At 47.3% G+C, this 23,212-nt stretch overlaps 1 protein-coding gene across 11 annotated transcripts in view; it reads right to left on the minus strand.

The window, feature by feature from the left end:
• eefsec (eukaryotic elongation factor, selenocysteine-tRNA-specific) overlaps positions 1–23,212 on the minus strand; it is a 468,842-nt gene that overhangs the window by 286,563 nt on the left and 159,067 nt on the right. For all 11 annotated transcript variants that reach the window (XM_070895666.1, XM_070895672.1, XM_070895675.1 and 8 more), the window contains one exon: positions 18,845–19,009. In XM_070895666.1, the coding sequence (XP_070751767.1) occupies positions 18,845–19,009 (165 nt within the window). The remainder of the gene's footprint in view (positions 1–18,844; positions 19,010–23,212) is intronic.

A 23,212-nucleotide genomic window follows, 5' to 3' on the forward strand; every position in this document is an offset into this window, starting at 1 on the left:
ATGTGGTGCATTTGGACTTTCAGAAGGGTTTTGATAAGGTCCCACACAAGAGATTGGTGTGCAAAATTAAAGCACATGGTATTGGGAGTAATGTACTGACATGGATAGAGAACTGGTTGGCAGACAGGATGCAAAGATTCAGGATAAACGGGTCCTTTTCAGAATGGCAGGCAGTGACTAGTGGGATGCCGCAGGGCTCAGTGCTGGGACCCCAGCTATTTACAATATACATTAATGATTTAGATGAAGGAATTGAATGTAATATCTCCAAGTTTGCAGATGACAATATGCTGGGTGGCGGTGTGAGCTGTGAGGAGGACGCTAAGAGGCTGCAGGGTGACTGGGGCAGGTTAGGTGAGTGGGCAAACGCATGGCAGATGCAGTATAATGTGGATAAATGTGAGGTTATCCACTTTGGTGGAAAAAACACAAAGGCAGAATATTATCTGAATGGCGGCAGATTAGGAAAAGGGGAGGTGCAACGAGACCTGGGTGTCATGGTACATCAGTCATTGAAAGTTGCAGGTACAGCAGGCAGTGAAGGCGGCAAATGGTATGTTGGCCTTCATAGCTAGGGGATTTGAGTATAGGAGCAGGGAGGTCTTACTGCAGTTGTATCGGGCTTTAGTGAGGCCTCACCTGGAATATTGTGATCAGTTTTGGTCTCCTAATCTGAGGAAGGACGTTCTTGCTATTGAGGGAGTGCAGCGAAGGTTCACCAGACTGATTCCAGGGATGGCTGGACTGACATGTGAGGAGAGACTGGTTCGACTGGGCCTGTATTCACTGGAGTTTAGAAGGATGAGAGGGGATCTCAGAGAAACATAAAATTCTGACGGGACTGGACAGCTTAGATGCAGAAAGAATGTTCCCGATGTTGGGGATGTCCCGAACCAAGGGACATAGTCTAAGGATAAGGGGTAGGCCATTTAGGACTGAGATAAGGAGAAACTTCTTCATTCAGAGTTGTTAACTTGTGGAATTCCCTACCACAGAGAGTTATTGATGCCAGTTCATTGGATATATTCAAGAGGGAGTTAAATATGGCCCTTACTTCTAAAGGGATCAAGGAGTATGGAGAGAAAGCAGGAAAGGGATACTGAGGTGAATGATCAGCCGTGATCTTATTGAATGGTGGTGCAGGCTCGAAATGCCGAATGGCCTTCTCCTGCACCTATTTTCTGCGTTTCTAAGCTGGACATCTTTTCACCTCTCCCCATTTCCTCCTGCCCTCCACTCCTGAGGGTGCAAGACCCTTATTCAGGATTATTGGAATGTAGCCCAACATGATGTTGTTCCTCCATTGGTGAGGCTAGACAACGAGTGTTGGCATGTTACTTGATCAAGAGAGCCTCACAACCTAGTCGGATCCCGTCATCTATTTGTGGGCACTTTTCAGCACATTTGGAAAAGGAGCGTTAGCTGGTTTTCTTCATGCCTTTATCTAGGAGGGCTGAAGCCAATTAGAACGCCTGTAATTGACTCAGTTGTTGTGAAACATTGGCTCACTTGGCAGCATTATTGCCTTTGAGTCAGAAGGTTAAGAACATAAAAAATAGCAGGAGTAGGACATTTAGCCACTCGAGCCTGTTCCACCATTCAATAAGATCATGGCTGATCTGATCTGGGCCTCAACTCCACTTCCTGCCCGCTCCCCATAACCCTTGACTCCTTTATCGTTCAAAAATGTGTCTAGCTCCACCTTAAATATATTTAATGAACTAGCCTCCACAGCTCTCTGGAGTATAGAATTCCACAGATTCATGACCCTCAGAAAAGAAATTCTTCCTCATCTCCATTTTAAATGAGCCACCCCTTATTTTGAATCTATGCTCCCTAGTTCTAGATTCCCCCACGAGGGAAAACGGCCTCTCTGCATCTACCCCATCAAGCCCCCCCAGAATCTTGTACGTTTCAATAAAATCATCTCTCATTCTTCTAAACTCCAATGAGTATAGGCCCAACCTGCTCAACCTTTAAGGCTTCAAGTCCACTGCAAGACCCGAGCATGTAAATCGAGGCTGAAACTCTAATGCAACAACGCCTCAATTTTCAAATTCTCATCCTGGTTTTCAAATCCCTCCATGACCACGTCCCCCTCCCTATCGCTGTAACCTCCTTCAGCCCCACAACCCTCCGAGATCTCTGCACTCCTCCACTTCTGGTCTCTTGCACATTCCCGATTTTAATCGCTCCATCATTGATGACCATGGTTTCAACTGCCTTGGCCCCAAGCTCTGGAATTTCCTCCCTAAACCACTCCAACTCTCGCTCCTCCTTTAAAATGCTCCTTCAAAACTACCTCTTTGACCAAGTTTTTGGTCATCTTTCCTGATATTTCCTTCTGTGGCTGAGTGTCAAAAATGCCTTTATGGATATCTTGTTAAGTGCCTTGGGAAGTTTTATCACTTTTAAGGCGCTAGATAAATGCAAGTTGTTGTTGTTATTACAATACTGAGGGAGTGTTGCATTGTCAGAGATGCCATCTTTCAGACCAGACATTAAACTGAGGACATACCTGACCTTATGGTTAAAAATGCTGTAACACTATTCAAAAGAGAGCAGGAGAGTTACTCCCGGTGTCCTGGACAACATTTCTTCCTCAACTACCACCAAAAGCAGGAAAACTGGTCATATTCCCATTGCCATTTGTGGGACCTTTCCGTGCAAATTGATTGTCATATTATATAATAACATCCACTGGACTTCACAGTAAATCAATGTACTTGAAGGACTTTGGCAGATGTATAAGGCGTGATAACGAAGACCGCAGCATAACTAAGACCGTCTATTTCCACCTCCGCAACATCGCCCGTCTCCACCCCGCCTCAGCTCATCCACTGCTGAAATCCTCGTCCATGCCTTTGTTACCTCTGGACTTGACTATTCCAGCCCACTCCTGGCTGGCCTCCCACATTCTACCCTACATAAACTAGATGTGATACAAAACTCGGCTGCCCGTGACCTAATTCGCACCAAGTCCCGTTCACCCATCACCCCTGTGCTCGCTGACCTACATTGGATTCCAGGAAAGCAACACTTAGACTTCAAAATTCTCATTTTTATTTTCAAATTCCTCCGTGGCCTCACCCCACCCCATCTCTGTAATCTCCAACAGCCCCACAAACCCCCGCCCCCACCCAAGATGTCTGCGCTCCTCTAATTCTAACCTCCTGAGCATCCCTGATTAGAATTACTCAACCATTGGTGGCCGTGCCTTCAGTTGCCTCGGCCCCGAGCTCTGAAACTCCCTGTCTAAACCTCTCCGCCTCTCTTTCCTCCTTCAAGACACTCCTTAAAACCTACCTCTTTGACCAAGCTTTTGGTCACTTGCGCTGATTTCTACTTATGCGGCTCGGTGTCAAATGTATTATCTCATAAGCGCCGTTAAGGGCGTTATATAAATACAAGTTGTTGTTGTTGTTGTGATACAAAAACGACTTGCACCTTCATTACAGAAAAACATCACAAGGCACTTCACAGAGGAAATCATCAGACAAAAATGGACGCTGAGCCAAAGGAAGAGATATTAAGCAGGTAAACCGAAAGCTTGGTCAAAAGAAATGTGTTTTAAGGACAGTCTTGAAGGAAGAGAGGGAAGTGGAGGGATTCACAGAGGGAATTCCAGAGCGCAACCATAACTGCCAGTGGGGTGGAGGGGCGGGGGAGGAACGGGGAAGGTAGGAGGGACATACAAAGGACCATACTCAGAGGAAAGGGGAGTTCTTAGGGGAAGGGGGTTATAAGGCTGGAGGAGGTTAAAGAGAGAGGGAGATGCAAAGGATGAGGGATGAGAACCTTAAATTGGAGGCAACAGGGGACCAGGAGCTAACGCAGGAGTGATAGGTGAGAGGGAGCGGATATAGGACAGGATACAGGCAGCAGAGTTCTGGATGAGCTGGAGTTGACGGAGGGTGGAGGCAGGGAGGACGGCCAAGATAGCATTGAAATAGTCAGTCAGTGAATGAACCACGTCAAACCTGCAACCTTCTGGCCTGTACCACGCTGCACAGTGCATCGGATATCATTTAGGTCCAAAATTGGTACTTCACTACAAAGAGTTAAAATAAGATTGAAATGTTCAAAAGCACCAAAGTAGATTTCATCGCAGCGCACTGGAAGAATTCAAATCAATTTACAGCTAATTTACAAAGCAAATGCAAAGTAAAACAACAAAAACAGGCCAAATAGAATCCCACCAAATCTAAACTGTGATTGCTTTAATGGCTTTCTTTGCTACGATCGCAGAATGTAATGATTTTTCTCTGTTAGCACAAGTAATCATTGCCAGATGGTAATTACAGTCAGCTAGATGCACAGTAATACATCTCAACAGTCCAGGTTCACTGCCTCTCCCCACCACCCTCACTTTCCAATCACTGAACTCAACAGAACCAAAACACACACTGTTGAAAGATGATTTTCTCCTTCGGTGCTAGTGGTACTGCGCCTGCCAAACAAGCCAGCCCATCCCGTCTAGACTTCCACCCAGCAGTATTCCCCAACGGACGTTGGGCACAAGCAGAGTTGGCAAATCCACTGGCAGCCCCTCAAGACCAACGTAAAAGAGGCTCCCTGCTGCAGTGGTGTAAATCAGCAAGTTTTATTACTAACTGCAGCTGGCAGTGAGAGAACAACAACTTGCATTTATATAGCATCTTCAATGCAGTAAAACATCCCAAAGTGCTTCACATTAGCGTTATCAAACAAAATTTGACACCAAACCACATAAGGAGATATTAGGACATGTGCTATATGCACCTTTGAGTATGCTCACAGGTTTGTAGAGCTGTTGAGTTGGGAGGTGTCTTAGTCAGTCACATGATGTTCACAAGACTCAATAAAACCCCAGCTAGTTAGGTTCAGGGGATCCACGATGAGGCAACTGGTTGTAAGCCTTATGGATGAACTGTAATGTGTAGTGTGATTGTTAAACCTTTGTTAATAAACCAACTAGCTCTTAATAGCAATGTGTTGCTATGAATTCTTAAGCAAACAACCCACGAAGCAAATACATTACAGGACAGGTGAACACAAGCTTGGTCAAAGAGGTAGGCTTTAAGGAACGTCTTAAAGGAGGAGGGAGAGGTCGACAGGCGGAGAGGGTTAGGGAGGGAATTTAAAAAAAAAATTTGTTCATGGGATATGGGCGTGGCTGGCAAGGTCAGCATTTATTGCCCATTCCTAATAAGTTCCAGAGCTTAGGGCCCAGGCAGCTGAAGGCATGGCCGCCAATGGTGGGGTGATTAAAATCGAGAATGTGAAAAGCTAGATTTGGAGGAATGGAAAGATCTGGGAGGGTTGAAGGGCTGGAGGAGGCTAGAGAGATAGGCTTGCATTGGTCATCAGGCGCAGCTTTTAAAATGTAAAAGTGCCTTAAATCTGACTTCAGTATTCCAGCAAGAAAGATTCAATACAGTGACAAATGTTTAAAACTTATGTAGTGAAAAGCTAGATATGAAGCGATGCACTTATTTGCGATGCCGATTACTCAAGTGTCAGTCGTTAAAGTACTGAAAGCAGGCTCCCCAATGCTTTGCCTGGTTAAGATAATGAGCAGCTGAACCCAGCAGACAATGAAGGTTCAATCCCCACTGTGTTCAGTTAGCTGACCTTAGTGGGAGCACTGGAAGGGGAGGCGACAATTGGCCTCAGCACTTCTGCGTTCGGGAAAAGGAAATCAGCCAGTTTCCCACTCCTGAACACCATCCAGGTGAAAATTCTCATGCGAGGTCAGATATGTGCTTGACTGCGATTTTGCCCCCATCCCACATACTGTCAAAGAACCTGCTGAACCTCAATCCTGCATGAAAAATGATTATCCCTCCCATCTGTTGATGCAAAACACGTCTTGAATACAGACAGAAGAAATGACGACATGTCATTAGTACCGGTGGTGTGAAGCGGGTTCATAGGCTAACAATAGGGGGAGTTATTAAGCAAACTGATTCTCTTCAGTGACTTCAACGCCAGAGTCAGCAAGGACACAGCCCTCTGGGGAGGCTTGATTGGCAGAGAGAGGGGTAGGGAAAGCCAACTCCAGCGGTACCCTACTCCTGACAAAACATCGAGAACATGAACTTGTCGTCACCAACACCTTGTTCTGCCAGAGGGACAAATAAATACAAGGCATCGTGGCAACACCCTCGCTCCAAACACTGGCACCTGCTCGACTATGTCATCGTCCGAGCCAGGGATCGCAAGGATGTGCGCATCTCCCGCGCCATGACAGGAGCTGATGACTGCTGGACGGATCACAGCCTAATCCGATGCATCACTGACATCAACGTAGCCCGAAAGCGGAGGGGCAGCAGAAGCGGTGTCGCAAAAAAGTCAATGCCAGGGCACTTAAAAGACCCAGCTAAAAGAGCCCTATACAGTCAGCGCCTCACAGCTAACCTGGAGTGCCTGATGACCCCGAGACGCAGAATGCCCACAGTGCTTGGTCTGTCCTCCAGGCCTCCATAACCAGTGCCTGCAAAGAGACGCTTGGTTACTCAACCAGGAAACACCAGGATTGGTTTGATGAGAATGAACAGGGCATCCAAGAGCTAAAGATCGCAAGCGTAGGGCATTTCTGAGCCTTAAACAACTGAACTCAGGAGCAGCAAAGCAGCATTACAGACGGCTCAAGGCTGAGGTCCAACAAAAAACTCGGGACCTAAAGAACAGGTAGTGGATGGAGAAAGCACAGGAAATACAGCAGCTGACCGACGGCCATGATGTGCGATGATTCTTCATCGCAGTCAAGGTCACCTACGGCCCAAACACCCAAGGCCCCACCCGACTGCTGGTCAAGAATGGGGAAACACTCATCAAGGACACCGAGGCAGTCAGGGCCCGCTGGAAGGAGCACTTCGAAGATCTCCGCAATCGAAACTCTGCCTTTGACTTGAGTGTTCTCGACTCCATCCTGCAGCATGCTACCCGCCAGCACCTCAGTAAAACACCAACACTGCACGAGACAGAAAAAACCATAAGACAACTTAAGAACAACAAGGCTACGGGAGCGGATGGAATCCCTGCTGAGGCACTGAAGTATGGCGGAGAGGCACTGCTGCCGCGAATACATGACCTCATCTCTCTAATCTGGAGGGAGGAGAGCATGTCAGGAGATCTGAGAGATGCAGTGATTGTGACCATCTTTCAAAAAGGAGACAAGTTTGACTGCGGCAACTACAGAGGAATCTCCCGGTTATCAGCCACAGGGAAAGTCGTTGCGAGAGTCCTCCTCAACCGTCTTCTCCCTGTGGCTGAGGAGCTCCTCCCGGAGTCACAGTGCAGATTTCGTCCCCTACGGGCACAACGGACATGATCTTTGCAGCGCGAAAGCTGCAGCAAAAATGCAGGGAACAGCACCAGCCCTTATACATGGCCTCCTTCGACCTTACAAAGGCCTTTGACACTGTCAACCGCGAGGGTCTATGGAGCATCCTCCTCCGTTTCGGATGCCCCCAAGAGTTCGTCACCATCCTCCGCCTGCTCCATGACGACATGCAGGCTGTGATCCTTACCAACGGATCCATTACAGACCCAATCCACGTCAGGACTGGGTTCAAACAGGGCTGTGTCATCGCCCCAACCCTCTTCTCAATCTTTCTCACTGCCATGCTCCACCTCAGTCAACAAGCTCCCCGCTGGAGTGGAACTAAACTACAGAACCAGTGGGAACCTGTTCAACCTTCGCCTTCTCCAGGCCAGGTCCAAGACCACCCAACCTCTCATCGAGCTACAGTACGCGGACGACGCCTGTTCTATAAATATATTAAGAGTAAGAGGGTAACTAAAGAAAGGGTAGGGCCTATTAGAGACCATGAGGGTAATCTTTGTGTGGAGGCGGAAGATGCTGGTAAGGTTCTTAACGAATGCTTTGCATCTGTTTTCACAAAGGAAAGGGGCAATGCAGAAGGGAGAATGTTTAAAAAGGGAGAAAGGGATAGGCCGAGTAATTACAGGCCTGTCAGCCTAACCTCAGTGGTGGGAAAATTATTAGAAAAAATCCTGGAGGACAGGATAAATCTACATTTTGAAAGGCAAGGATTAATTAGGGACAGTCAGCACGGATTTGTTATGGGAAGATCGTGTTTGACTAACCTGATTGAATTTTTTCAGGAGGCAACCAAGAGGGTCGATGAGGGTAGTGCATACGATGTAGTATATATGGACGTTAGCAAAGCTTTTGATAAGGTCCCACATGGTTGACTAGTCATGAAGGTTAAAGCCCATGGGATCCAGTGCAAAGTGGCAAGTTGGATCCAAAATTGGCTTGGAGGTAGGAAGCAAAGGGTAATGGTTGATGCATGTTTTTGTGACTGGAAGGGTGTTTCCAGTGGGGTTCCACAGTGCTCAGTACTAGGTCCCTTGCTTTTTATGGTATCTGTCAATGATTTAGATTGGAATATAGATAGTATGATTAAGAAGTTTTCAGACGACACTAAAATTGGCTGTGTGGTTGATAATGAAGAGGAAAGTCATGGGCTGCAGGAGGGTATCAATCTACTGGTCAGGTGATCAGAGCAGTGGTAAATGGAATTTAACTCAGAGAAGTGCGAGGTGATGCACTTTGGGAGGGTTAATAAGGAAAGGGTACACATTAAGTGGTAGGCCACTTAAAAATGTAGATGAACAAAGGGACCTTGGAGTGCTTGTCCACAGATCCCTGAAAGTAGCAGGCCAGGTGGATAAGGTGGTTAAGAAGGCATACAGAATGCTTGCCTTTATTGGCCAAGGCATAGAATATAAAAGCAGGAAGGTTATGCTTACATTTTTTTAATGTTAGGCCACAGTTCTGGTCGCCATATTATAGGAAGGACATGATTGCATTAGAGGATGCAGAGGAGATTTACTAGGATGCTGCCTTGAATGAAAAATCTTAGTTATGAGGACAGATTGGATAGGCTGGGTTTGTTCTCATTGGAACAGATGAGGTTGAGAGGAGACCTCATTGAGATGTACAAAATATTGAGGGCCTGGACATAGTGGATAATAAGGGCTTATTTCCATTGGTGGAGGGGTCTATTACAAGGGGGCATAGTTTTAAGGTGATTGGTGGAAGGTTTAGAGGGAATTTGAGGGGGGGCGGGGCTTCTTTACGCAAAGGGTTGTGGGAATCTGGAACTCGTTGCCTGGAAGAGTGGTGGATGCAGAAACCCTCACCACTTTTAAGAGATGGTTGAATGGTTGGATGGGCACTTAAAGTGCCGTAACCTGCAAGGTTACGGACCTAGAGCTGGTAATTGGGATTAGACTGGATGACCTTTTGTTGGTCGGCGCAGATATAATGGTAAGTACTGCAGAGAATCGAATACGGACAGGGTGACCTCTTGGACTAGTTTCGATCACATGGATGGGTCGGAGAGGAATTTTCCCAGATTTTAACTCCCTAAATTGGCCTGGGTTTTTAATCTGGTTTTTGCCTCTCCCAGGAGATCACATGGCTCCGCTTGGGATGGAGTGTAGAATGTTTCAGTGTAAGGGGTGTCGCAGTTGTGAGAGGCGGACTGGTTGGGCTGGGTGCTCTTTGCCTTTCCGTCATTGTTCATATGTTTATATGTAAATTTCAGGACTGCTGACCAAGGGCCTTGCGGTTCTTTGTTGGCTGGCGTGGACACGATGGGCCAAATGGCCCCCTTCTGCGCTGTAAATTTCTATGTTTCTATATCTGCATATCTGCGCACATACAGAGGTTGAACTCCAGGACATAGTCGACGTATTTACTGAGGCGTACGAAAGCATGGGCCTTACGCTAAACATCCGTAAGACAAAGGTCCTCCACCAGCCTGTCCTCGTCGCACAGCACTGCCCCCCAGTCATCAAGATTCACGGCGCGGCCCTGGACAACGTGGACCATTTCCTATACCTCGGGAGACTTTTATCAACAAGAGCAGATATTGACAACGAGATTCAACACCACCTCCAGTGCGCCAGTGCAGTCTTCGGCCGCCTGAGGAAAAGAGTGTTTGAAGACCAGACCCTCAAATCTGCCACCTAGCTCATGGTCTACAAGGCTGTAATAATACCCACCCTCCTGTATGACTCAGAGACATGGACCATGCACAGTAAATACCTCAAGTCACTAGAGAAATATCACCAACGATGCCTCCGCAAGATCCTACAAATCCCCTGGGAGGACAGATGCACCAACATTAGCGTCCTCGACCAGGCCAACATCACCAGCATTGAAGCACTGACCACACTTGATCAGCTCCGCTGGGCGGGCCACATTGTTCGCATGCCAGACACGAGACTCCCAAAGCAAGTGCTCTATTCGGAACTCCTTCATGGCAAATGAGCCAAGGGTGGGCAGAGGAAACGTTACAGGGACACCCTCAAAGCCTTCCTGAAAAAGTGCAACATGCCCACTGACACCTGGGAATCCCTGGCCAAAGACTGCCCGAAGTGGAGGAAGTGCATCCGGGAGGGCGCTGAGCACCTCGTGTCTCATCGCTGAAAGCATGCAGAAATCAAGCACAGGCAGCAGAGTGTGCGACAAACCTGTCCCACCCACCCTTTCCCTCAACGACTATCTGTCCCACATGTGACGGGGACTGTAGTTTCCGTATTGGACTGTTCAGCCACCCAAAGACTCATTTTAAGAATGGAAGCAAGTCTTCCTCGATTCCGAGGGACTACCTATGATGATGATATTAAGCAGTCACTCGTTTAAAACATTACATAATTTTATCTGTGTCTGTGGAGAATATAGCCCCAGAACTTTTTTTTTTAATTTGCAACTCTTCTTGAATTAGAAATGAAACTCCATGATTTGCATGGAATACATTCTTTCCCCAGAATCTATAACCCTCCACAAGGAAACAGCAGCCAGATTTATTTCAGACATATGCTCTGTAGTCTATGAAGAGCTCAGCTCCCCTCTGAAGTACCCCTGAACTCTCAGAACTCTTCAATTAAACACTCGGTAAATAGAAACTTTACAGTACTGGTTACATAAGAACATAAGAACAGGCCATTTGGTCCCTCGAGCCTGCTCCACCAGTCAATGAGATCATGGCTGATCTTCTACCTCAACTACACTTTCCTGTACTGTCCCCATATCCCTTGATTCCCTTAATATTCAATAATCAATCAATCTTTGTCTTGAATATACTCAACAACTGAGCAGCTACAGCTCTCTAGGGTAGAAAATTCCAAAGATTCATCGCCAAGAAGTTTCTCCTCACCTCAGTCCTAAAACACGTCATCAGCAATGTTCCCTCTAATATATTTTTACCTGCACGGGCCCTTTAAACTTGTTGCATGCCACGGTCGTGTTGAGCCGTGGCTCAGTGGGCAGCAACCTCGCCTCCGAGTCAGAAGGTTGTGGGGTTCAAGTCCCACTCCAGGGCTTGAGCACAAAAATCAAGGCTGACACTGTTGGAGGTGCCATCTTTCACATGAGACGTTAAACCGAGGTGCCGTCTGCTATCTCAGACAAACGTAAAAGTTCCCATGGCTTCTACTCTGAAGAAGAACAGGGGAGTTATCTCCAGTGGTTTCCTGGCCCCAATATTTAGCCTTGAATCAACAACACTAAAACAGATGATCTGGTCATTATCACATTGCTGTTTCTGGGATCTTGCTGTGCGCAAAATGGCTGCCTTGCTTCCTACATTACAACAGTGACGACACGAAAAAGTACTTAATTAGCTGTAAACTGCTTTGGGGCATCCAGGGTCATCAGGCACTTAAGGAAGTGGCCCAAGAAAGAGTGGATGCATTGGTGATCATTTTCCAACAATCTATCGACTCTATCAGTTCCTGTGGACTGGATGGTAGCTAATGTAACACCACTTTTTAAAAAAGGAGGGAGAGAGAAAACAGGGAATTATAGACGGTTAGCCTGACATCAGTAGTGGGAAAAATGTTGGAATCAATTATTAAAGATGAATTAGCATCGCATTTGGAAAGCAGTGACAGGATCGGTCCAAATCAGCATGGATTTATGAAAGGGAAATCATGCTTGACAAATCTTCTGGAATTTTTTGAGGATGTAACTAGTAGAGTGGACAAGTGAGAACCAGTGGTGTATTTGGACTTTCAAAAGGCTTTTGATAAGGTCCCACACAAAAGAGATTAGTGTGCAAAATTAAAGCACATGGTATTAGGGGTAATGTGTGTTATATATGTAAACTTGTATTTACAGCCACCAGAAGGCTCATCCCCTGGAGTCCCAAGGGATCCCATAATCCCTTGGGAGCACAGGTACTTAAGGAGGCCTCACAGGTTGGAGAGGCACTCTGGAGACCTGCAATAAAAGACTACGGTCACACTTTACTTTGAGCTCACAGTGTTCAGTCTGACTCTTTCTCCATACACTACAACTGGCGATGAGATACAGATAGCGAACCCAAAGATGCAGTGAACAGTGGCCATCCTGGAGAAATTCTCAGAGGGAGATGATTGGGAAACTTTTGTGGAGCAACTCGACCAATACTTCGTGGCCGAGTTAGATGGGGAAGAGAACGCTGCCAAATGAAGAGCGATCCTCCTCACCATCTGTGGGGCACCAGCATATGGCCTCATGAAGAATCTGCTCACTCCAGCGAAATCCACGGAGAACTCGTGTGATGATTTGTGCACACTGGTCCAAGAGCATTTCAACCCGAAGGAAAGCGTTTTTGATGGCGTGGTACCGGCTCTACACCTACAAAAGGTCAGAAGGCCAGGAAGTGACGAGTTATGTCGCCGAGCTAAGACGCCTTGCAGGACATTGCGAATTTGAAGGACATTTGGAGCACATGCTCAGAGACTTTTTCGTACTTGGCATTGGCCATGAAACCATACTTCGAAAACTTTTGACTGTAGAGACCCCAACCTTGAGTAAGGCCATAGCGATAGCCCAGGCGTTCATTGCCACCAGTGACAATACTAAACAAATCTCTCAGCACACAAGTGCTGCTACAAGTACTGTGAACAAAGTGATGTTGTTTTCAAATCGCAACGTACAGGGCAGGTCACACATGCCTGCAGCTGCACGTCCACAGATATCTCAGAGTTCACCATCAAGGGTGATGAATGAAGGCCATTAACACTTTGTTGGCGCTGCGGGAGTGATCATCGTTTCCATTCATGCCGATTTAAAGGGTATGTTTGCAAGGGCTGTGGAACAATGGGACACCTCCAACGTATGTGCAGGCGAGCTGCTAATCCTGCAAACCACCATGTTGCAGAGGAGGACAGATCCACGACGAACCAGAGCCTCAGACCGAGGAGGCAGATGTACATGGGGTGCACACATTCACCACGAATTGTCCCCCGATAATGCTGAATATTGAACTAAATGGACTCCCGGTGTCGATGGAACTGGACACGGGCGCAAGCCAGTCCATCATGGGAAAAAACATTTTTGAAAGACTGTGGTGCAACAAGGCCTCAGGGCCAGTCTTAACTCTAATTCGTACGAAACTAAGAACTTACACGAAAGAATTGATTCCCATAATTGGCAGTGCTACCGTAAAGGTCTCTTACGATGGAGCTACCACTCTAGGTGGTCCGGGCGATGGTTCCACGGTGCTCGGCAGGAGCTGGCCGGGAAAGATACGCTGGAACTGGGACGACGTCCAAGCGCTATTGCCCACTGACAACACTTCGTGTGCCCAGGTCTTAAACAAGGTCCCTTCGCTGTTCGAACCAGGCATTCAGAAATTCCAAGGAGCAAAAGTGAAGATCCACCTAATTCCGGGGACGCGACCCATCCATCACAAGGCGAGAGCAGTACCGTACATGATGAAAGGGCAGAGATCGAGCTAATCCGGCTGCAATGAGAGGGCATAATTTCACCGATCGAGTTCAACGAGTGGGCCAGCCCGATGTTCCTGTCTTCAAGGGAGATGGGACTGTCAGAATCTGTGGCGATTACAAAGTAACTATTAATCGTTTCTCCCTGCAAGACCAATACCCACTACTAAAGGCCGATGACCTCTTTTCAACACTGGCGGGAGGAAAGACGTTCACGAAGCTAGATCTGGCTTCAGCCGACATGATGAAGGAACTGGAGGAATCATCGAAGGAACTCACCTGCATCAACACACACAAAGGTCTTTTTATTTATAATAGATGCCCGTTTGGAATTTGATCAGCGGCAGCGATATTCCAGAGAAACATGGAAAGCTTACTGAAGTCGGTCCCGCACACCGTGGTCTTCCAGGACGACATCTTGGACAGACGAGCATCTGCAGAACCTGGAGGAGAATCTTCGTCGATTCAACCGTGTGGGGCTCAGGTTAAAATGCTCGAAGTGCGTTTTCCTGGTGCCTGAAGTGGAGTTCTTGGGAAGGAGGATGGCGGCGGACGGCATCAGGCCCATCAACGCGAAGACGGAGGCAATCGAGAACGCACCGAGGCCACAGAACGTGACGGAGCTGCGGTCGTTTCTGGGACTCCAGAACTACTTTGGTAACTTCTTACCAGGTCTCAGCACACTGTCAGAACCACTGCATGTTTTACTACGAAAAGGGGACGAATGGGTTTGGGGCAAAAGCCAAGAAAATGCCTTTGTAAAAGCAAGAAAATTGTTATGCTCAAACAAATTGCTTGTGTTGTATGATCCATGTAAGCATTTGGTACTAGCATGTGATGCGTCGTCATATGGCGTCGGGTGTGTATTGCAACAAGCAAATGATTTCGGGAAACTGCAACCGGTTGCTTATGCATCCAGGAGTCTGTCTAAGGCTGAGAGAGCCTACATCATGATTGAGAAAGAAGCGTTAGCGTGTGTCTATGGGGTGAAGAAAATGCATCAATACCTGTTTGGGCTAAAGTTTGAACTGGAAACTTGACCATAAGCCACTCATATCCCTGTTTTCCGAGAGTAAAGGGATAAATACTATGATAGCGCAAATGTGTCCCGCAAGATTGAAATCAATTATCCTGTATTTGTATTGAATTATGGACAAGGTCCCAAGTGGCTTCCCGGCACGATCATGGCCAAAGAGGGGAGCAGAGTGTTTCGGGTCAAACTTTCAAATGGAATCATTCACCGGAAACACTTGGACCAAATCAAACTCAGATTCACGGACTCTCCAGAGCAACCCACCTTGGACTCTACCTTTTTTGATTCCCAACATACACACCAGTGGCAACCGGCACCACGGTTGACCACGAAGCAGAACCCATCATCCACAGCAGCCCAGCAGGACCCAACAAATGATTCACCAAATTAGCTTTCATGCTGAGACGATCAACCAGAACAAGAAGGGCCCCAGAACGACTCACATTGTAAATAGTTACACTATTAACTTTGGGCGGGGGGGGGGGCGACGAAGTGTTGTTATATATGTAAACTTGTATTTACTCTGTACAGCCGCCAGAGGGCTCATCCCTTGGAGTCCCAAGGGATCCCATAATGCCTTGGGAGCACAGGTATTTAAGGAGGCCTCTGAGGTTGAAGAGGCACTCTGGTGACCTGCAATAAAAGACTAAGATCACACTTTACTTTGAGCTCACAGTGTTCAGTTTGACTCTTTCTCCATACATAACAATCGTGGATCGAGAACTGGTTGGCAGACAGGAAGCAGAGAGTCAGGATAAACAGGTTCTTTTCAGAATGGCAAGCAGTGACTAGTGGGGTGCCGCAAGGTTCAGTGCTGGGACCCCAGCTATTTACAATATACATCAATGATTTAGATGAAAGAATGGAGTGTAATATCTCCAAGTTTGCAGATGACTCTAAGCTAGGTGGCAGTGTGAGCTGTGAGGTGGATGCTAAGAGGCTGCAGGGTGACTTGGACAGGTTAGGTGAGTGGGCAAATGCATGGCAGGTGCAGTATAATGTGGATAAATGTGAAGTTATCCATTTTGGTGGCAAAATCAGGAAGGCAGAATATTATCTGAATGGCGACATTAGGAAAAGGGGAGGTGCAACGAGACCTGGGTGTTATGGTACATCAGTCATTGAAAATTGGCATGCAGGTCCAGCAGATGGTGAAGAAGGAAAATGGCATGTTGGCGTTCATAGTTAGGGGATTTGAGTATAGGTGCAGGAATGTCTTACTGCAGTTGCACAGGGCCTTGGTGAGGCCTCAGCTGCAGAAGATAGAGGTACGCGGAGTCAGAGGAAATGTATCAGCATGGATAGAGAATTGGCTGGCGAACAGAAAGCAGAGAGTCGGGATAAATGGGTCCTTTTCGGGTTGGAAATCGGTGGTTAGTGGTGTGCCACAGGGATCGGTGCTGGGACCACAACTGTTTACAATATACATAGATGACCTGGAAGAGGGGACAGAGTGTAGTGTAACAAAATTTGCAGATGACACAAATATTAGTGGGAAAGCAGGTTGTGTAGAGGACACAGAGAGGCTGCAAAGAGATTTAGATAGGTTAGGCGAATGGGCAGATGGAATACAATGTCGGAAAGTGTGAGGTCATCCACCTTGGGAAAAAAAAACAGTAAAAGGGAATATTCTTTGAATGGGGAGAAATTACAACATGCTGAGGTGCAGAGGGACCTGGGGGTCCTTGTGCATGAATCCCAAAAAGTTAGTTTGCAGGTGCAGCAGGTAATCAGCAAGGCGAATGGAATGTTGGCCTTCATTGCGAGAGGGATGGAGTACAAAAGCAGGGAGGTCCTGCTGCAACTGTATAGAGTATTGGTGAGGCCGCATCTGGAGTACTGCGTGCAGTTTTGGTCACCTTACTTAAGGAAGGATATACTGGCTTTGGAGGGGGTACAGAGACGATTCACTAGGCTGATTCCGGAGATGAGGGGGTTACCCAATGATGATAGATTGAGTAGATTGGGTCTATACTCGTTGGAGTTCAGAAGGATGAGGGGTGATCTGATTGAAACATTTAAAATAATGAAAGGGATAGACAAGATAGAGGCGGAGAGGTTGTTTCCACTGGTCGGGGAGACGAGAACTAGGGGGCACAGCCTCAAAATACGGGGGAGCCAATTTAAAACCCGAGTTGAGAAGAAATTTCTTCTCCCAGAGGGTTGTGAATCTGTGGAATTCTCTGCCCAAGGAAGCAGTTGAGGCTAGCTCATTGAATGTATTCAAGTCACAGATAGATAGATTTTTAACCAATAAGGGAATTAAGGGTTTTGGGGTGCAGGCGGGTAAGTGGAGCTGAGTCCACGGCCAGATCAGCCATGATCTTGTTGAATGGCGGAGCAGGCTCAAGGGGCTAGATGGCCCCTACTCCTGTTCCTAATTCTTATGTTCTTATGTTCTTATATTGTGTTCAGTTTTGGTCTCCTAATCTAAGGAAGGACATTCTTGCTATTGAGGGAGTGCAGCGAAGGTTCACCAGAATGATTCCCGGGATGGCAGGACTGACATATGAGGAGAGATTGGATCAACTGGGCCTGTATTCACTGGAGTTTATAAGAATTAGAGGGGATCTCATAGAAACATATAAAATTCTGATGGGATTGGACAGGAAGAATGTTCCCAATACTGAGGAAGTCCAGAACCAGGGGTCACAGTCCAAAGATAAGGGGTAAGCCTTTAGGACCGAGATGAGGAGAAACTTCTTCCCTCAAAGAGTTGTTAACCTGTGGAATTCTCTACCACAGAGAGTTGTTGATGCCAGTTCGTTAGATATATTCAAGAGGGCCTTAGATATGGCCCTTATGGCTAAAGGGATCAAGGGTATGGAGAGAAAGCAGGAAAGGGGTACTGAGGTGAATGATCAGCCATGATCTTATTGAATGGTGGTGCAGGCTCGAAGGGTCGAATGGCCTACTCCTGCACCTAGTTTCTACGTTTCTAAGCTGGACATCTTTTCACCTCTCCCCATTTCCCTATGCTTCTATGAAAGGTGCTATAGAAATGCAAGTATTTCTTTTCTTTTCCCCCCCCACCCCACTCCTCTCTCAACCAATTTTTTTTTTTACTGTGGGCCACCGTTATTTTGGAGATTACATTCCTTTTCCATCCATGTAAAGCAGAAGCCCTGATGATAGGTCCAGTGCAAATGTTTAAATCAAAAAGAAAGGAAGAACTTGCATTTATATAGCGCCTTTCAAAGCACTTTACAGCCAATGAAGCACTTTTGAAGTGTAGTCACTGTTGTAATGTAGGAAATGCGGCAGCCTATTGTGCACACCAATGTCCCTCAAACAGGAACATGATAAATAACCAGATGATCTGTGTAAGTGATGTTGGTTGAGGGATAAATATTGGCCCCATGACACCGGGGAGAACAACTCTTCTTTGAAATAGTGGCCATGGGATCTTTTACGTCCACCTGAGGGGGCCTCGACTTAATGCCTCACCCGAAAAATGGCACCTACAACAGTGCAGTGCTCCCTCAGTACTGCCCCTCTGACAGTGCAGCGCTCCCTCAGTACTGCCCCTCCGACAGTGCGACGCACCCTCAGTACTGCCCCTCCAACAGTGCAGCACTCCCTCAGCACAGAGTGTCAGCCTAGATTTTGTGCTCAAGCCTCTGGAGTGGGACTTGAACCCACAACCTTGCGACTCAGAGTCGAGGGTGCTGCCCATTGAGCCACGGTTCACACAAGGGAATAGGGAAAGCAGCCTCTTTATGTCTTATGGGTTGGGCTACTGCTTTCCATTCTGAAGGAAAAACAAACTTATGGAATACAATCCCTAAAATACCAGTAAAATATCCTGAATCCCAAATCACAGAAATGCAATTTGACTTATTCAGTCAATGTGGCCCCAATTTTAATGATACATTAAAGCTACATAAACATTTAGAAATAAATTTTAAATAAAACAAACTTCAAATGATCACAAAATACCTCCAGCCCTGGCAGGTTAAAACCTCCCCCTCTCTTTAAGAAAACACTAGCCATGACTCTGAATGCAGCTCTTCATTCGTGTGGACAGAGGAAGGCCACACAGGCCCTTTCATGTTCTCCGAGCAGGCGGTTTACCTTGAGGGACGGAATCTCCACACTGTCGTTGACACTGACGGATCCAGAGAGGATGGTACCCGTCATCACCGTGCCCTGACCCTTGATCGAGAAACAGTGGTCGACGGCCATGAGGAAAGATCCACACGGATCACGTTTTGGTATGTACGTCTGTGATATCAGGAGCTGTGATGGGGAAGGGGGGCGGGGAACAGGGGTCAGGGAGCGACAAAAAATGGAAAGAGACGAGAGAGATTTAAAAAAATATATAAAACAGGCATCGCATTTCAGTCACGTTGCTCCTGATTGAAGTGTAGCCAGTCATTTCATGATCAGTTCGTGGCTGCAGTCTTCGTGTGTTTGGTATGGTCACTTGAATTTCAGTGAAGTGTAACAGGGAGTATGCATGAAATATTTGTACATGCCCTCTTGAACTGTGAAAACATCTAGTCATACAACTACAAACTTGGGCTCACATATATGGGCTCAATTTTCCCCAGTGATTTGCGCCGTTTATTTTTGAGCAGGCTACTTTTTCTGGCCTAACTTAAAAATCCGCAGTTTCCCCAATCAATTTGCACTAGCGTAACTCGTTTAGTTACGTTTTTCTTAGGTAAGTTTTTTTTTCATCCTCATCATCATCATAGGCAGTCCCTCGGAATCGAGTGAGACTTGCTTCCACTCCTGAAGTGAGTTCTTTGGTGGCTGAACAATCCAATACGAGAGCCACAGACGACTCTGTCACAGGTAGGACAGATGGTCATTGAGGGAAGGGGTGGGTGGGACAGGTTTTCCGCACGCTCTTTCCGCTGCCTACGCTTGATTTCTGCATGCTCTCGGCGTTGTGACTCGAGATGCTCAGCGCCCTCTCAGATGCACTTCCTCCACTTAAGGCGGTCTTGGGCCAGGGTCTCCCAGCTGTCAGTGGGGATGTCGCACTTTATCAGGGAGGCTTTGAGGGTGTCCTTGTAACGTTTCCGCTGTCCACCTTTGGCTCATTTGCAGTGAAATAACTCCAAGTAGAGCACTTGTTTTGGGAGTCTCGTATCTGGCATGCGAACTATGCGGCCTGCCCAGCGGAGCTGATCGAGTGTGGTCAGTGTTTCAATGTTGGAGATGTTGGCCTGGACGAGGACGCTGATGTTGGTGCGCCTATCCTCCCAGGGGATTTGTAGGATCTTGCGGAGACATCGTTGGTGATAGTTCTCCAGTGACTTGAAGTGGCTGCTGTACATGGTCCATGTCTCTGAGCCATACAGGAGGACGGGTATTACTATAGCCCTGTAGACCATGAGCTTGGTGGCAGTTTTACGGGCCTGGTCTTCAAACACTCATTTCCTCAGGCGGCTGAAGGCTGCACTGGCGTACTGGAGGCAGTGTTGGATCTAGTCGCCGATGTCTGCTCTTGTTGATAAGAGGCTCCCGAGATATGGGAAGTGGTCCATGGTGTCCAGGGCCGGGCTGTGGATTTTGATGAGTGAAGAACAGTGATGTGCGGTGAGGACATCTGGTGGAGGATCTTTGTCATCCAAAGGGGGCGTAACCAGCCACCTATGCCAATTCTGGCCATTTGGTGAACTTTGGCCAGCTGATAGTTACTCCATTTCTGCTTAGGCCAGTGTATGTGGCCTCTCGAGAAAACCCTTGTGGAGAGTTAAAGAAATCGGCGCAGGTAAGTAAATCGGAGGCCATTCGGCCTGGGCTAGGGGCGGGAAGTGGAGTGGACCTGGACCGGCACTCACTCGGGACCAGAGAGGTTCGGCGGGGAGGGAGCAAACTGACCGGCACTCACTCGGTGCCACGCTGGACCGGGTAGGCACGCACTCGGGGGCCGGCCACAGCAACCGGGAAGGCACCTCACTCAGAGACCGGAGAGGCTCGGCGTGGAAGGGATCGCACTGACCGGCACTCACTCAGGGTCACAGCGGATCGGATCCAGCACGCACTCGGGGTCACAGAGGACCAGGAAGGCACCTCACTCGGGGACCGGAGAGGGTCGGACACAGCCGATCTGAAGGCTTGGTGCCCGGGTAGGCGGGAGGTAGAAAGAGGTCACAAGACTTAAGAGGGTGGAGCGAAGAGAGGAGAGGACTCTACTGCACATGCGCTGCCATTTCAGTTACATCAAGAATGTGATTTTTTTTTCCCCACGCATGCGCAGAAGGCCCGGCTGCATTTTTCGGTGCAAACCGCAGGCTGTTCCCCCCACCCCCACCCAAGGCGACTGGCCACTGGCCACGCTGAGTGGGTCCGGAGTACAGCAGAAACATGGGGGAAAGTTTGGACATGTTTTTCTGGCGCATTTCTGGACCTAAATAAGCGGCGCAACTCTGGCAATATGCCAGAAAATGGGCTTGGGGGAAATTGAGCTCATAGGAACAGGAGTAGGCTACTCGACCACTAGAGCCTGTTCCACAATTCCTGGTTGATCTGTACCCCAACTCCATCCACCCGCCTTGGCTTCATATCCCTCAACACCCTTGGCTAGCAAAAATCTATCGCTCTCAGCATTAAAATTGTTAATTGAGCCGTCATCTACTGCTTTTTGTGGGAGAATGTGCCACACTTAGAAACATAGAAATTTACAGTGCAGAAGGAGGCCATTTCGGCCCATCATGTCCACACCGGCCGACAAAGAGCCACACAGCCCTTGGTCAGCAGCCCTGAAGGTTACATATAAACCTATGAACAATGACGGAAAGGCAAAGAGCACCCAGCCCAACCAGCCCGCCTCACACAACTGCGACACCCCTTATACTGAAACATTCTACACGCCACCGTTTGTGTGAAAGAGTGCTTGCTAACTTCTCTCCTAAATGGCATGGCTCTGATTTTAAGGTTTTGTCCCCTTGTCCTGCACTTCGACCAAAAGCAGGAAAGGTTTCATCAAATGATGCAGCATGCAGGGTGGCGTGCCACTTTCCATCTGCCCTATCAATTCCTTTCAAAATTCTAAAAACCTCAATCAAATCCCACCCATTAATCTTCTGTACTGCACAGAATAAAAGCCTTGTTTATGTAATCTTTCCTCATAATCTAGCCCTTGGAGCCCTGGTGACATTCTGGTGAATCTGCGCTACACTCCTTCCAAGGCATAATATATCCTTTCTAAGGTACAGTGCTCCAGATGTGGTCTAACCAGGGCTTTGTATAGCTATAGCAAAACTTCCTACCCTTTATATTCTAGTTATAAAGGCTAACATTCCATTCGGCTTTGTGATTACTATGCACCTCGAGTATGTTCACAGGTTTGTAGAGCTGTTGAGTTGGGAGTGGCTTAGCCAGTCACGTGATGTTCACAAGACTCAATATAACCCCGCCAGTTGGGTTCTGGGGATCCACGATGAGGCAGGTGGTTGTGAGCCTAGTGGATGAACTGGTAATGTGTAGTGTGATTGTTAAAACTTTTGCTAATAAACCAACTAGTTCTTAATAGAAATATGTTGCTATGAAATCTTAAGCAAAGAACCCATGAAGCAAATACATTACACCAATGTTCCCTTTAAGCTGCATGGTTGCGCCGCACTCTGGACTTCCTGCTCAGTCCGCTTGCCAGCTTTCCAATTGGAAAAACTGTGCTTGCGGGGTATTGTGAAGGGGCCGGGCACCCAAAAGAAAATTAATCGGAACATTGCCATGATCTGTGTACATGGTACATGATCTGTGTACATGGACCCCCTAAATCCCTTTGGAAATCCACTTTCCTAGCTTCTCATCATTTAAAAAAAATACTCGGATCAATGTTTGAATGAAAAAGGCCCTTCAGCCCACTTGGTCTCGTCCTCCCACAATACCGACCCTACCCACTTCCTGTTACAGCGTCGCGCTGTTCGTAAACGAGTCTAGTGTCCTGGTGTCGAGCACCATTCCTGGAAACCTGCTGCAAATTTTGGTCACCCTGTGTGCAAAGAAAGACTTGCTGCTTAAGCTTGTCCTTCACAGTCACGAGCCTGTGTCCTCTGAAAGCTCATGGGCAGATACAAGAAATAATTAAGAATGCTAGTGGAATGTTGGCCTTTATCTCAAAAGGGTTGGAATACAAAGGGCTGGGAGTTATGTTACAGTTTATATAAAGCTCTTGTTAGACAGCACCTGGAGCACTGCGTTCATTTCTGGGCACCGCACTTCAGGAAGGATATATTGGCCTTGGCAGGCGTGCAGTGCCGATTCACCAGAACAATATAGGAGCTACACGGGTTAAATTATGGGGACAGGTTGTATAGACTAGGCTTATATTCCCTTGAATATGGAAAATTAAGGGATGATCTGATTGAAGTGTTTAAGATGATTAAAGGATTTGATAGGGTATACAGAGAGAAACTATAATAATAGAGGGAAGATAGATTATGAAGGCAAACTAGAATGAAATATAAAAACAAATAGTAACAT

Source organism: Pristiophorus japonicus, chromosome 12, assembly GCF_044704955.1.
Source record: "Pristiophorus japonicus isolate sPriJap1 chromosome 12, sPriJap1.hap1, whole genome shotgun sequence".
NCBI lineage: Eukaryota > Metazoa > Chordata > Chondrichthyes > Pristiophoridae > Pristiophorus > Pristiophorus japonicus.